Raw genomic sequence first — 16386 nt, 5'->3', positions numbered from 1 at the left:
TGGGATTGAAAATACACATGTACTTTGGCCTGAGCAGTGCATGGAAATTTAACCTCCCAGTGTGCAAACAGTCCATTTTACAGGCTTGACCAGGCTCCATGTGATAAGGCTACTCTAGATTTGGTTATATTCTCTTGATTTGTGCTGATCCTTTAATTTGGAGGATGGATGTTCTGCCTCAGTTTGTGAAAAGCTAAAGGAGCCATCTTTAATGATGTCATTGACAGGGAATCACATGATCATGGGAAAATGGAAATGCTAAATGTGGGTAGAGAATTGGTTCCAGGAAAGGGGTGTCCGTCAGGATAATGGAGAGTGTGCTAACAACAACAAGGATCTTGACACCCTCCAGTTCAAAGCAACCCACTCGAGTGGCACAATAACCACCAACATTCATTCCCTCTACCCACTGACACTTAACAACTGCAAGGTGTACCCTCTACCAAATACTGTAGAAATTGACCAAAGCTCTTTTAGATAACACGTTTCAATACCATGACCACTTCTAGCTAGAAGGACAAGGGCTGCAGATCCATGGTAAATCCATCCCCTGCAAGTTTCTGAGTGACTCGCCATTTTGACTTGGAATTATGTCACTGTTCTTTCCCTGTTGCTGAGTCAAAATCCTGGATTCCCTTCCTAATAGGATTTACCTCCACCAAATGGACAACAGCAGCGATTCACAAAGACAAATCACCACTACCACCTTGACAAGAGCAATTAAGGATGGGCAATAAATGCTGGCCCAGCCAACAGCACCGTCATCCCAAACATCACTTTTCATGAGATTTATCAATGTTCTAGATGAAGGAATGAAGGGTCATCAATAAAATGACAATTTCCATCAGGTGGCACATTAGTATGAAAGTAGAACCTTGCAAAGTTTAATGGAATGGGCAAGACTGGCAGATACAGGACACTGAGGGGCAGTGTAAAGTTATTCACTTCTGACCAAGAAAGACAATTCACAGTGTTTTATAAATGGTGACATTTTCTGTGGCCAATGGGGCATCTTAGATTATCTGAATGAACTCAGAGATAAAGAGCTGGTTAAATGATATCAACAGTTTGTCCACATTCCCCAGGGTAGAAAGTTAAGGGGTGAGTGTAATTGAAATGTTTTTGGTGATAAATGGATTTGACAGAGTAGATAGAGAGGAACCGTTTCTTCACAATGGGTCAAATAGAACTGAGGATGTGGAATGGGATTAGAATCTTCACAGTAGATCTAAACTGTTCAGGCTAATGTTAGGGACAGCTTTTTCACAGGAAGGATAGTGAGTGCACACAAAACTAATTGAAGATTTGAAAACTAATATTATTACATTTTTACAGGGCAACATTTGATATTGGCAGTTATTTCTGAATCTCAATGCAGAGAAATGCAATGTAATGCACTTGGTATGAGAGTCAATGCAGGTTCAAATGGAACAACTGAGGGGAGTACAGGGGCAGAGGAACCTTCGGGTTCAAGTAAATGATTCTCTGAAGGTGGCCAGGGAAGATGAAACAGTCAGTCAATCATTAAGGCGGCTTATAGGATGCTTATGTTTTTAAAAAGAGAGGCATCAAAGCAGGGGAATGATGCCTCACTTTTACAAATCATTGGTCAGACCACATTTGCAATATTGTGTTCAGTTCTGCACATCTTATTCATGAATCATGAATGATATTAACGCCCAGGAGAGAATGCAAAAGAGATTTACGAGAATGATATTAGGAGTGAGGTATTTTAGATACAAGCAAAGATTAAAGGAATTGGGCTTATTCTCCTTGTAATAGAGAAGATTAAGAGGTGACCTTATTGAGGTGTTCAAAATTATGAGCAATTTTGACAGGGTAAAGGAGGATGTTCTGCTTTCACCAGTTGGTATGCCAGTTACTACGGGTCACAATTAGTCAGCAAGAGAGCTCAGAGTGAGGTGAAGAGAAACATCTTAACTCAGAGAGTTGTTAGGATTTGGACTGCGCTGCCTGGGAGAGTGGGGAAGGTAGATTCCATAGGCGGTTTCAACAGAGAGCTGGATATATACATGAAAGGGATGAAGTTAGAGGGCCATGGAGGGAGGGCTGGAGATTGGGACTAGCTGGGTAGCTCTTTTAAGAGTGAGTACAGACATGGGGGGGAGTGCTGAATGGCTTCCTTCTGTAAAATCCTCTAACTGTCCACCCTGGAGAGTCAATGTGTTAGGGTAAGGGGGTTAGAATCCTCTAGGTAGACACTGTGTACAGAGCATTGTTTAACATGGGAATGCTGTTGGACATCAGCACAGACACGATCCTTTACTGAAGGAAGGTCCAACTCAAGTGGCAAGGAAATGTCAACTGGGGATCTCCCTCCTGATGTAGCCTTTACCCACCCTCGTGGATAGCAGACAAATACCTTCTGCCTGGATGGATGGCTATCTTGTTTTGCATTGTTTTGCATTGCACTTTATCGGGATCCTCCCCTCCAACCTTACCGTCCTAGGTGGTCCTGTCAGGAGATGGAAACCTCTTGAAATATCACTCTCAGACTCAACGGGACACTCGAGGCTCTCCATCACAGAGAGGTGACAATCCACAGAAAGGTCAGTCAGAAGATAGAGGCAGGGAATCGCTGGTCAGATGCAGATCAACCACAGAATCACAGAATTGTTATGGCACAGGAGGAGGCAATTCAGTCCATTGGGCATGCAGCATCTCTGGTTGTTTTCTCATGAACCTGTCCAGAGATGTTATCAGACACCTCTGGAACAGAAAGGGTCTTGTACCTAGACCTCCTGGCACAGACAAAGGGACACTACACCTGTGCCACAAGACCCTTACTACCCAGATAATTGAAATATAGAATTAGAGAAAAAAGGAATGGGAGTCAGCTGTTCACACTTCCGCCATTCCTTATGATTATGGCTGATCATCTAACTCAGTACCATCTTCCCATTCTCCATCCAACACTTTGATCCCTTTAGCTCTGAAAGCTATATCTAACTTCTTCTTGAAAACATTCAATATTTGGCCTCAACCACTTTCTATGACAGAGAATTCCACAGGCACCCCACTCTCTTGGTGAAGACCTTTCTCCTCATCTCAGTCCTAAGCAGCTTACCCAGTGTCATAGACTGTGACCTACCCCACACCCCCATTCTGAAATCTCTGATCATTGAGAACATTTTCCAGTCTCTGCCCCATCTGCTCCTATTACAATTGACTTGTCCAAGCTCCAATCTCCCACCTTTCTCTCCCATTTCCAACACAACAAGCTGAGAAATTGACTCCCTTTCTTCATTGAGCCCCTCTTGCAGTTGGTCACAACAAACTTTATTTCAAAAGAAAACTTGAAAACATTTCCTCATGCAAACCTATTTCTTTTAAAAAGACACAAACTCACCGTGACCTGATTGACATACTGCTGAGTGACCTCCTGCTGTTTCAATCACAGAATAATCATCCAGACCTGACTCTAATCCACACCTCTGATCAGCTCTGGTTAACACACCCTCCCCCTCTCTCTCATTGGGGGTGTACATTTATGGCTGATTTCTGATTGGCTGTCAGGGATTGTCAATCATCATTGGTGCTACCTTTCCCTGGTTGAGTGCAGGATGTCCCAGGAGGATAAATACAAGAGCTGCGGGAGAGACTCATTTCTAGAGTTGTCTAGGTGATAGTGAGTAGGAATAGTGAAGATGGCCTCCCAAGTATGTCAGAACTACCACAAGGACTGTGAGGCTGCTGTTAACAAGCAGATCAACCTGGAGCTCTATTCCTCCTATGTTTACCTCTCCATGGTGAGGCATGTGGGCTTGAAGGTTCTCTTTTAAAGTTAAGACTGTGATATAACTGTATGGAGTATCTAGGAATTTCCTTGGCTATATAATTTGCTCAAGCATATATTGAAACTTTTGTCCTTTTTTTCCTCTTTCCTGGACATACTTCACCCTGAAACACTTGAAATCTTAGGACTCTCTCAAGTAATAATTGGCATCTGGGTAAGGGTCCCCAGCTTATGGTGACTCTGCACAGTATAACCACTGGTGGGTTTTTTTTTCTCCTATTGAATGCAGGGGATGATTTTGCTGCTTAATTCTTTAGTTGCTTGTAAACAATATTTTTTCCCAAAAAAGTACTTCCTCCAAGACAAATCCTTTGTATTGAAATAAGGAAGCTGTTGACTGTGTTGGTTGGTCTGTCTGTTGAAGATGAAGTGACTTTCATATTGAATGTGAGGATAGGTGATTAAATGAGACGCTTTCACAACTGATGTGACCCATCTAAATAAGACTCAGAATTCTGTGCTGAGTAAATGAAAGGACAATGTGGTTACTCAGGTGACTGAGTTAGCTAATGAGGTAGCTGACTGAGGTTTCTACCTGTTAGTCAACATGTTAATGTTCTGTTTTGTTAATGACCACACTAGCTTCTAGCACTGAGCAAGAGGGGTTTCTGATGTGCAGGATGTCTAATGGCTGTCCCCATCTAGGACCTTCACTGTACTCTCTGCCACACCTACGCACTTGTCTCCCTACCCTATAGGTCAGGGTTGCAGAATTATCTTAATTTCTGGAAGAACAAAATACTGTCTACTATTTAGGCCACAATCCACAGGCGATGAGCTTCTGTTTTGGTCACCTAACTTCAATTAATTGGAAGGGAATTGAAATGGTGGGATGGGTCACTTTCTGATTGAGCCAAGAATGAAATTAATGCTTGCTTCCCACTTTATCTCAACCTGCAGTTCTCTTACTTTGACCGGGATGATGTTGCCCTGCGTCACTTTGCTGAGTTCTTCAAGGAGCAGTCCCATGAGGAACGGGAACATGCTGAGAAACTGATGGAATTCCAGAATAAACGTGGAGGCAGGGTCCTCCTGCAGGATGTCAAGGTTGGGTTTTGTAAACTTTAGAAATTCTAGTGTTTTGTGAACTCATTGACTGACTGGTATCACTGAACCAGTTCAGGCTCAAGATTGAATAAATGCGATTTGAATTGGAGGCTGCTCACCAAAACAATGCGTTGAATTAAATAAATTGTTTTACACAAACAGCAGTAGGCAATAGGGATGATCTGGAATACTGGATGGAGAGCATTCTCATGTCTGATTAAACTAATCACCTCAGATGTCCATTCCAAAACCTCCATTAATGAGGTGAGAATGAGAGCCTTTTACAGGGGTGGAAGGTAGCAGCATCTCCTGTCTGCATCTCCAAGATGTTTCTAATGGGCTGGTCAAAAGATCCAAAGGGAAAGAACAGTAAAGCAAGGAATTACCACCATTGGTGCAATTTTAGATACATTTGGACTACTGGATCTTAAAATGCACTTTCACAGTATGTTTGGCTTCTAAAATTTCTTAGCCTGAAGTGAAATCTAAAGGTGTCAGTAAAACAATTGGCCTGAAATCTAACTCCTGCAATGTTTGGGGATAATGAACTGATCAGACGTAGCCTGTGATCCACCTGTCTGAGATGAGCTGTTTTGTCTCTCCTGACTTCCCTCCCTCCAGAAGCCAGAGCAGGATGAGTGGGGCAATGGTCTGGAGGCAATGCAGAGAGCTCTGCAGATGGAGAAGGATGTGAACCAGAGTCTGCTGGATCTGCACAAACTCTCCTCTGGCCACACTGACCCTCATGTGAGTTTCTTAATTTTTTTTTCTCAAACCTGGAAGGAAATGATCTGTTGTGTACTCCCTGGGGTACAATCCAATTATCTACCTGCCTCCTGCAGGCTGAAAAACATTTAAACAGGCATCCCTGATTGCACCTCTCCTTACCACAATGTGGTGATAGTAGTGTCTGTAATGGGATGTTACATTCAGGTGCATTTTGTTCCTTGAGGCTAATCTTTGTCTCCCCTTCCAGCTGTGTGACTTCCTGGAGAGGCACTACTTGGATGAGCAAGTGAAGATGATCAAGAAGCTGGGAGATCACATCACCAACCTGAAGAGACTGGGAGCCCCTGAGAATGGCCTGGGAGAGTACCTGTTTGACAGGCTCACCCTGAGCTGAGTGGGATTCAAGAACTCCATTTGTTGGACATGGTGACTTTATTCTAGTGGATGACTTAATTTTGTGCATGGCACAACTGAAGTGTTCTTCACCATGGAACTGAGTACTCTAACTATTTAACTTCATTTTGGTTCTTGGCTTTTGCTGTTTAACATCTGATCATTAAATCCTTTTCTCTCAACCTTGTTTCAATTCTTGTCCCAGTAACTTGTTCCGTGTTTTATTCTGTGGGGAGATTGAGTGAGTAACTCATAATTGGAAATTCCACAAATGTTTAAGCTGTCCTGCGTGTAAGCAATGCTCACTATCTGCCTGTGCTCATCAACTATTTTGTAGCAATAGCTTGATTGGGAACAAGTTTCAATCTAATGTTTGAAACTGGTGTACTGAGTCATTCCTAGAGGTATTTGTAAAATTGTTTTTTAAAAAACCACTAGCTGCTGGAAATCAGGAGGAACCACAACTGGGAAAATTGGTTTGGCAGAATCTACGGCATGAAGTCAGTTAACATTCACTGGACTTGAAATACTTTAACTTTCTTGCAACAGCTGCTGTCAGTGTTTTCCAGCAATTTGTCTTAATGCTTAAGTGGATCATGTAAAACTACCCCTTTACAAGAATATAGGTTAAACATCTTGTTCATAATCTTCACTATTCTTGACTCTTATCTTAGATAAGCAATACTTGATTGCTATAATGGTTTCCCAAGTTGGGAAATGGTTTCTCTCTTCTCCACGTTCTGTGCTGGAGAATGAAGAATCTGCTTTTGATAAGCATCAGTGTGTCTACTCCACTGGGCTAATAACTATCTTCTACATCAGGAAATATAACAGTGCCTACCTTAACTCATGTGGGACAAATGTAGCAATTCCCTTTTTACTGCTCTAGCAATCCAGAGGCCTCCCATGGAGGGCAGCTGGTGCAAAGAAAGCTCTAGAACCCAAGTAGCATTTGCAGGATTCTGTTCCACTTTTTCCTTCTAACTTACTGGAAATCAGCTCTCCTTTTGAATATGGTCTACATTGGGTGTAGAATCATAAACAGGCCAATCTGGCAATGTTGTGGATCAAGGAAAATCCATTGGATTAATACTGATGCTCCTAGCTGACCTTTAGAATAAGGGGGATATCAAGTAACTCAGTTAATAATTGGTCTAAGGTCTTCTGAAGGCTGCACTGTTCACTTTTTTTTCTCAGCTTGAATTGATAGATGGGGCAGGGGTTTTGCCTGAGGGGAAAGACAATATTTCCCCTGTAAGGTATTCTTCTGCAGAAGTCCAGTACAAACTTAAGCTCTAGTACTTTACACCTGTTCACTACTAATGGGATTGAAAATACACATGTACTTTGGCCTGAGCAGTGCATGGAAATTTAACCTCCCAGTGTGCAAACAGAGTCCATTTTACAGGCTTGACCAGGCTCCATGTGATAAGGCTACTCTAGATTTGGTTATATTCTCTTGATTTGTGCTGATCCTTTAATTTGGAGGATGGATGTTCTGCCTCCTTTTGTGAAAAGCTAAAGGAGCCATCTTTAATGATGTCATTGACAGGGAATCACATGATCATGGGAAAATGGAAATGCTAAATGTGGGTCGAGAATTGGTTCCAGGAAAGGGGTGTCTGTCAGGATAATGGAGAGTGTGTTAACAACAACAAGGATCTTGACACCCTCCAGTTCAAAGCAGCCCACTTGAGTGGCACAATAACCACCAACATTCATTCCCTCTACCCACTGACACTTAGCAACTGCAAGGTGTACCCTCTACCAAGTGCTGTAGAAATTGACCAAAGCTCTTTTAGATAACACATTTCAATACCATGACCACTTCTAGCTAGAAGGACAAGGGCTGCAGATCCATGGTAAATCCATCCCCTGCAAGTTTCTGAGTGACTCGCCATTTTGACTTGGAATTATGTCACTATCCTTCCCCTGTTGCTGAGTCAAAATCCTGGATTCCCTTCCTAATAGGATTTACCTCCACCAAATGGACAACAGCAGCGATTCACAAAGACAAATCACCACTACCACCTTGACAAGAGTAATTAAGGATGGGCAATAAATGCTGGCCCAGCCAACAGCACCGTCATCCCAAACACCACTTTTCATGAGATTTATCAATGTTCTAGATGAAGGAATGAAGGGTCATCAATAAAATGACAATTTCCATCAGGTGGCACATTAGTATGAAAGTAGAACCTTGCAAAGTTTAATGGAATGGGCAAGACTGACAGATACAGGACACTGAGGGGCAGTGTAAAGTTATTCACTTCTGACCAAGAAAGACAATTCACAGTGTTTTATAAATGGTGACATTTTCTGTGGCCAATGGGGCATCCTAGATTATCTGAATGAACTCAGAGATAAAGAGCTGGTTAAATGATATCAACAGTTTGTCCACATTCCCCAGGGTAGAAAGTTAAGGGGTGAGTGTAATTGAAATGTTTTTGGTGATAAATGGATTTGACAGAGTAGATAGAGAGGAACTGTTTCTTCACAATGGGTCAAATAGAACTGAGGATATGGAATGGGATTAGAATCTTCACAGTAGATCTAAACTGTTCAGGCTAATGTTAGGGACAGCTTTTTCACAGGAAGGATAGTGAATGCACACAAAACTAATTGAAGATTTGAAAACTAATATTACATTTTTACAGAGCAAGATTTGATGTTGGCAATTATTTCCGAATCTCAATGCAGAGAAATGCAATGTAATGCATTTGGTATGAGAGTCAATGCAGGTTCAGATGGAACAACTGAGGGGAGTACAGGGGCAGAGGGACCTTCGGGTTCAAGTAAATGACTCTCTGAAGGTGGCCAGGGAAGATGAAACAGTCATTAAGGCGGCTTATAGGATCCTTAAGTTTTTAAAAAGAGAGGCATCAAAACAGGGGAATGATGCCTCACTTTTACAAATCATTGGTCAGACCACATTTGCAATATTGTGTTCAGTTCTGCACATCTTATTCATGAATCATGAATGATATTAACGCCCTGGAGAAAGTGCAAAAGAGATTTACGAGAATGATATTAGGAGTGAGGTATTTTAGATACAAGCAAAGATTAAAGGAATTGGGCTTATTCTCCTTGGAGCAGAGAAGATTAAGAGGTGACCTTATTGAGGTGTTCAAAATTATGAGCAATTTTGACAGGGTGAAGGAGGATGTTCTGCTTTCACCAGTTGGTATGCCAGTTACTAGGGGTCACAATTAGTCAGCAAGAGAGCTCAGAGTGAGGTGAAGAGAAATTTCTTAACTCGGAGAGTTGCTAGGATTTGGACTGCGCTGCCTGGGAGAGTGGGGGAGGTGGATTCCATAGGAGGTTTCAACAGAGAGCTGGATATATACATGAAAGGGATGAAGTTAGAGGGCTATGGAGAGAGGGCTAGAGACTGGGACTAGCTGGGTAGCTCTTTTCGGAGGGAGTACAGACATGGGGGAGGGCTGAATGACCTCCTTCTGTAAAATCCTCTGACTGACTTTCCAGGGTGGACAATGTGTTTGGGGAGGGGGTTAGAATCCTCTAGGTAGACACTGTGTACAGAGCATCGTTAAGCATGGGAATGCTGTTGGACATCAGCACAGACACGATCCTTTACAGAAGGTAGGTCCAGCTCAAATGGCAAGGAAATGTCGGCTGGGGATTTCCCTCCTGATGTAGCCTTTACCCACCCTCGTGGATAGCAGACAAATACCTTCTGCCTGGATGGATGGCCGTTGAGGACTTGTTTTGCACTACACTTTATCGAGATCCTTCTCTCTGACCTTACCGTCCTGCGTGGTCCTGTCAGGAGGTGGAAATCTCTTGAAGTATCACTCTCAGACTCAATGGGACACTCGAGGCTCTCCATCACAGAGAGGTGACAATCCACAGAAAGGTCAGTCAGGAGACAGAGGCAGGGAATCGCTGGTCAGATGCAGATCAACCACAGAATCACAGAATTGTTATGGCACAGGGGGAGGCCATTCAGTCCACTGGGCCTGCATCAGCTCTGGTTATTTCCTCATGAACCTGTCCAGAGATATTGTCAGACACCTCTGGAACAGATAGGTTCTTGTACCTAGACCTCCTGACCCAGACAGAGGGACACTACCCCTGTGCCACAAGACCCTTACTACCCAGGTTATTGAAACATAGAATTATAGAAAAAATGAGTAGGAGTGAGGCATTCAGCCCTCCCAGCCTGCTCCACTATTCCATATGATTGTGCCTGATCATCTAACTCAGTACCATCTTCCTACACCTTCCCCATAAATTTGATCACTTTAGCCCTAAGAGCTATATCTAACTCCTTCTTGAAAACATTCAATATTTGGCCTCAACCACTTTCTGTTACAGAGAATGCCACAGGTTCCCCACTCTCTGGGTGAAGACATTTCTCCTCATCTCAGTCCTAAGCAGTTTACCCAGTGTCAGTAGACTGTGACCTACCCCATTCTGAAATCTCTGGTCATTGAGAACATTTTCCAGTCTCTGCCCCATCTGCTCCTGTCACAATTGCCTTGTCCTAGCACCAATCTCCCACCTTTCTCTCCCATTTCCAACAACAGGCTGAGAAACTGACTCTCTTTCTTCATTGAGCACCTCTTGAAGTTGGTCACAACAAACTTTATTTTAAAAGAAAACTTGAAAACCTTTCCTCATCCAAACCCATTTCTTTAAAAGGACGCAAACTCACCGTGACCTGATTGAGATACTACTGAGTGACCTCCTGCTGTTCCAATCACAGAATAATCATCCAGACCTGACTCTAATCTACTGCTCTGATAACACACACACACACCTCTCTCTCATTGGGGTGTACATTCATTGGTGATTCCTGATTGGCTGTCAGAGATTGTCAATCATCATTGGTGCTCCCTCTCTCTGGTTGAGTGCAGAGTGTCCCAGCAGGGTAAATACAAGAGCTTGAGGGAGGGTGGTTCAGGTCTGGAGTTGTCTGGGTGACAGTGAGCAGGAATAGTGAAGATGGTTTCCCAAGTTTGTCAGAACTACCACGAGGACTGTGAGGATGCTGTTAACAAGCAGATCAACCTGGAGCTCTATTCCTCCTATGTTTACCTCTCCATGGTGAGGCTTGGGGTTTTGACGGTTCTGTTTTAAAGTTAAGACTTGAATATGACTGTATGGAGCATTTAGGAATTTCCTTGGTTATATGCTTGAGTAAGTTATGTAGAATCATAAGAGATGAAAATGTGTTGCTGGACAAGCACAGCAGGTCAGGCAGCATCCAAGGAGCAGGCAACTCAACACTTTGGGCATGAGCCTTCCTGAAGAAGGGCTCATGCCTGAAGTGTTGATTTGCCTGCTCCTTGGATGCTGCCTGACCTGCTGTGCTTTTCCAGTAACACATTTCCTGCTCTGATCTCCAGCATCTGCAGTCCTCACTTTCTCCTAGAAAAATCATAGAGATGTACAGCATAGAAACAGCAAATCTTAGCAGGACTTAGACACTTAATGGTAAGGTCCTAGGGAGTGTTGCTGAACAAAGAAACCTTGGAGTATAGTTTCATAGCTCCTTGAATGTGGAGTCACAGGTAGGTAGGATAGTGAATGTGCTTGGTATGCTTTCCTTTATTGGTCAGAGTATGGAGTACAGGAGTTGAGGTCATGTTGCAGCTGTACAGGACATTGGTTAGGCCACTGTTGGAATATTGTGTAATTCTGGTCTCCTTTCTATCGGAAAGATTGTTGTGGAACTTGAAGGGTTCAGAAAAGATCTACAAGGATGTTGCCAGCATTGGAGGATTTGAGCTATCGGGAGAGGCTGAACAGTCTGGTGCTGTTTTTCCCTGGAGTGTCGGAGGCTGAGGGGTGACCTTGTAGAAGTTCCCAAAATTGAGGGACATGGATAGGATAAATGGGTAGTCTTTTCCCTGGGTTTGGAAGTCTAGAACTAGAGGACATATGTTTAGGGTGAGAGGGGAAAGATGAGACCCAAGGAGCAACTTTTTCAGAGGGTGGTATGTGTATGGAATGAGCTGCTGGAGGAAGTGGAGGAGGCTGTTACAATTGTAACACTCAAGAGGCATTTGGATGGGTGTATGAATAGGAAGGGTTTGGAGGGATATGGGCTGGATGCTGGCAAGTGGGACTAGATTGAGTTTGAATATCTGGTCTCTTGAAAATGTTGTCCTTTCCCCTACTGTAGACACGCTTCACCCTAAGTAAAAAATGAGGTCTGCAGATGCTGGAGATCACAGCTGCGAATGTGTTGCTGGTCAAAGCACAGCAGGCCAGGCAGCATCTCAGGAGTAGAGAATTTGACGTTTCGAGCATAAGCCCTTCATCAGGAAGGAGAGAGAGAGCCAAGCAGGCTAAGATAAAAGGTAGGGAGGAGGGACTAGGGGGAGGGGCGATGGAGATGTGATAGGTGGAAGGAGGTCAAGGTGAGGGTGATAGGCCGGAGTGGGGTGGGGGCGGAGAGGTCAGGAAGAGGATTGCAGGTTAGGAGGGCGGTGCTGAGTTGAGGGAACCGACTGAGACAAGGTGGGGGGAGGGGAAATGAGGAAGCTGGAGAAATCTGAATTCTTACCTTGTGGTTGGAGGGTTCCCAGGCGGAAGATGAGGCGCTCCTCCTCCAGCCGTCGTGTAGTTGTGTTCTGCCGGTGGAAGAGTCCAAGGACCTGCATGTCCTCGGTGGAGTGGGAGGGAGAGTTAAAGTGTTGAGCCACGGGGTGATTGGGTTGGTTGGTTCGGGTGGCCCGGAGGTGTTCTCTGAAGCGTTCCGCAAGTAAGCAGCCTGTCTCTCCAATATAGAGGAGGCCACATCGGGTGCAGCGGATGCAATAGATGATGTGTGTGGAGGTACAGGTGAACTTGTGGCGGATATGGAAGGATCCCTTGGGGCCTTGGAGGGAAGTGAGTGTGGAGGTGTGGGCGCAAGTTTTGCATTTCCTGCGGTTGCAGGGGAAGGTGCCGGGGGTGGAGGTTGGGTTGGTGGGGGGTGTGGATCTGACGAGGGAGTCACGAAGGGAGTGGTCCTTGCGGAACGCTGGTAGGGGAGGGAAATATATCCTTGGTGGTGGGGTCCGTTTGGAGGTGGCGGAAATGGCGGCGGATGATACGTTGTATGCGGAGGTTGGTGGGGTGGTAGGTGAGAACCAGTGGGGTTCTGTCTTGGTGGCGGTTGGAGGAGCGGGGCTCAAGGGCGGAGGAGTGGGAAGTGGAGGAGATGCAGTGGAGGGCATCGTCGATCACGTCTGGGGGGAATCTGCGGTCCTTGAAGAAGGAGGCCATCTGGGCTGTGCGGTGTTGGAATTGGTCCTCCTGGGAGCAGATGCGGCGGAGACGAAGGAATTGGGAATATGGGATGGCGTTTTTACAGGGGGCAGGGTGGGAGGAGGTGTAGTCCAGGTAGCTGTGGGAGTCAGTCGGTTTATAATAGATGTCTGTGTTGAGTCGGTCGCCCGAGATAGAAATGGAAAGGTCTAGGAAGGGGAGGGAGGAGTCTGAGACAGTCCAGGTGAATTTCAGGTCGGGATGGAAGGTGTTAGTAAAGTTGATGAACTGTTCAACCTCCTCGTGGGAGCACGAGGCAGCGCCGATACAGTCAGCGATGTAGCGGAGGAAAAGGTGGGGGGTGGTGCCAGTGTAGTTGCGGAAGATGGACTGTTCCACATATCCTACGAAGAGGCAGGCATAGCTGGGGCCCATGCGGGTGCCCATGGCAACTCCTTTAGTTTGGAGGAAGTGGGAGGATTGAAAAGAGAGAAGTTATTCAGGGTGAGGACCAGTTCAGTCAGTCGAAGGAGGGTGTCAGTGGAAGGGTACTGGTTGGTGCGGCGGGAAAGGAAGAAGCGGAGGGCTTTGAGTCCTTCGTGATGGGGGATGGAGGTGTACAGGGACTGGATGTCCATAGTGAAAATAAGGCGTTGGGGACCACACTTGCAGCACGCTTCACCCTGAAACTGTATTGAAATTTTAGGCCTTCCTTAAGTTATAACTGGCCCTTAGGTGAGAGTTCTTTGGTTTATTGTAACTCTTCAGTGTAGTTAGTCTCCTGACTATATAGAGAACAGGTATTGTCTTAATTCTTTAGTTGGTTATAATCCTTTTTTCGTTTTTGAAAAATGTTCTCTTAAACCAAATGTATTTTTTTAAAAGTAGCCCAAATAACCAAGCTGTTGTCTCTACTGAAGATGAAGTTAGTTTATTAATCACTGAGGAAAGGTGGTTAAATGTGCACTTTTTTCACTTAATGTGAATTATCTAAATTGCAGTCAGCATTCTATGCAGAGTGGATGGTAGGTCATTGGTTATTCAGCTAGGTGAGATTGGTAATGAGGTAGCTGGCTGATGGTTTTTTTGACCTGTTAGTCAACCTGTTGGCCTGTTTACTGGTCAATGACCTCAGTGGTTCCAGCACTGAGCAAGAGGGTTCCTGATGTGCAGGGATATCTAATGGCTGTCCACAACTGGGGCCTTCACAATACTATTTGCCACACTAGCACACTATCTCCTTAAGATACAGGCCAAGGGTTGCAGTTGATATTGATTCTGTTTTGCTCTCAGAAAAGTCTGCCCCTTAGGCCACAATCCACTGGAGATAATGACTCTCTGATTTCACCTTTTTTTAAATTGATTGATTGAAGTTGATATGGTGAATGGGTTAGTTTGTGATTGTGAGCCATGGATGAGATTGAGACTTGCTTCCCATTTCTCTACTTGCAGTCCTCTTACTTTGACCGGGATGATGTTGCCCTGCATCACTTTGCTGAGTTCTTCAAGGAGCAGTCCCATGAGGAACGGGAACACGCTGAGAAACTGATGGAATTCCAGAATAAACGTGGAGGCCGAGTCCTCCTGCAGGATGTCAAGGTTGGATTCTGTAAACTTTGAGGACCTTTGTGTGAACTCCAACTAACTGGTATCACTCAACCTGTTTAGGCTCAGGATTGAATAAATGCTGTATGAATTGGAGGTGGTTCACAAAAACAATGCATTGAATTTAAAGATGTTGTTTTACACTTGTGAAACAGCAATTGGGATGATCTAGAATACAGGATGGAGTGCAAATTTCCCATGTAAGAATGAGAAACTATATAACCCCAGATGTCAATTCCAACACCTCTTTATCTGTGGTAGGAGTTTACAGGAGCAGAAGGTAGCAGCATCTCCTTTCTGCATAGAAGATATTTCGAACTGGCTGGTCAAAAGGATCCAAATTTACAAAATGGTAGGTCAAGGAATGACCACCATTGGTGCACACTTTGTACACTTAGTGCATTTTAAAAATGTTATAATCTTTAACAGTGTGATATGTTTCTGAAATTTAAGCTCCAAGAACAGTGTAATCTAAGCAAGTCAGTAAAACAATTGGCCTGAAATTTAACTCTTGTGATGCTTGGAGGATAACGAACTGATGTAGCCTGTGATCTACCTGTCTGAGATAAGCTGTTTTTTCTCTCCTGACTTTCCTCCCTCCAGAAGCCAGAGCAGGATGAGTGGGGCAATGGTCTGGAGGCAATGCAGAGAGCTCTGCAGATGGAGAAGGATGTGAACCAGAGTCTGCTGGATCTGCACAAACTCTCCTCTGGCCACACTGACCCTCATGTGAGTTTCTAATTTTCTCTCAAACTTGGCAGGAAATGATCTGTTTGTCTCCTCCCTGTGAGGGTGGGGAAATCCAATTATTTTCTAACTGCCTTGTGCAGGCTGAAAAAAAATTTCAAAAGGCATCCCCTGAGTTCACATCTCCCTTACCACAATGTGTTGATGGTCACATCTGTAATGGGAGGTCACTTTTTTTTTTGTTCCTTGAGGCTAATCTTTTTCTCCTCTTCCAGCTGTGTGACTTCCTGGAGAGGCACTACTTGGATGAGCAAGTGAAGATGATCAAGAAGCTAGGAGATCACATCACCAACCTGAAGAGACTGGGAGCCCCTGAGAATGGCCTGGGAGAGTACCTGTTTGACAGGCTCACCCTGAGCTGAGTGGGATTCAAGAACTCCATTTGTTGGACATGGTGACTTCATTCTAGTGGATGACTTTGGTTGTACTTTGCACAAAATTAGTGTTCACCATGGAACTGAGTACTGTAATTTCTTAGCTTCATTTGGTTCTTGGGGTTTTGCTGTTTAACATCTGATCATTAAATCCTTTTTTCTCAACTTTGTTTCAATGCTTGTCCCAGTAATTTGCTCAGTTTTATTCTGGTCTGTGGAGGGGGATTTGGAGTATGTGAGCAATTTTCATTGGAAATTCCACAACTGCTTAAGCTTTTTGGCTAGTAAGGAATGCTCACTATCTGCCAGTGCTCACAGGGTATTTTGCAGCAACACCCTCTAGTTAATAGTTTGAAATCTCCTCCCAATCTAATCAACTGACACCAACTGAATACAAGAGGAACTGTTTCTCAGCTTGGGGAAACTGCTGTAGAGCAATCCAGTGTTGTCTAC

General features: G+C 44.3%; 1 protein-coding gene across 1 annotated transcript; it reads left to right on the top strand.

Annotated features, from left to right (window-relative positions):
* Positions 1 to 3668: 3668 nt before the first annotated feature.
* Positions 3669 to 15921, top strand: LOC132831501 (ferritin, higher subunit-like). Its single transcript, XM_060849679.1, has 6 exons — positions 3669 to 3770; positions 4718 to 4864; positions 5486 to 5611; positions 14660 to 14806; positions 15416 to 15541; positions 15775 to 15921. The coding sequence occupies exons 1-6, from the start codon at positions 3669 to 3671 to the stop codon at positions 15919 to 15921; spliced, it is 795 nt and encodes a 264-aa protein (XP_060705662.1).
* The last annotated feature ends 465 nt before the right edge of the window (positions 15922 to 16386 follow it).

This window comes from Hemiscyllium ocellatum, chromosome 33, assembly GCF_020745735.1.
Source record: "Hemiscyllium ocellatum isolate sHemOce1 chromosome 33, sHemOce1.pat.X.cur, whole genome shotgun sequence".
Lineage (NCBI taxonomy): Eukaryota > Metazoa > Chordata > Chondrichthyes > Orectolobiformes > Hemiscylliidae > Hemiscyllium > Hemiscyllium ocellatum.
Note: the sequence above shows the minus strand (reverse complement) of the source record. Positions and strands in the feature narration are given on the sequence as shown.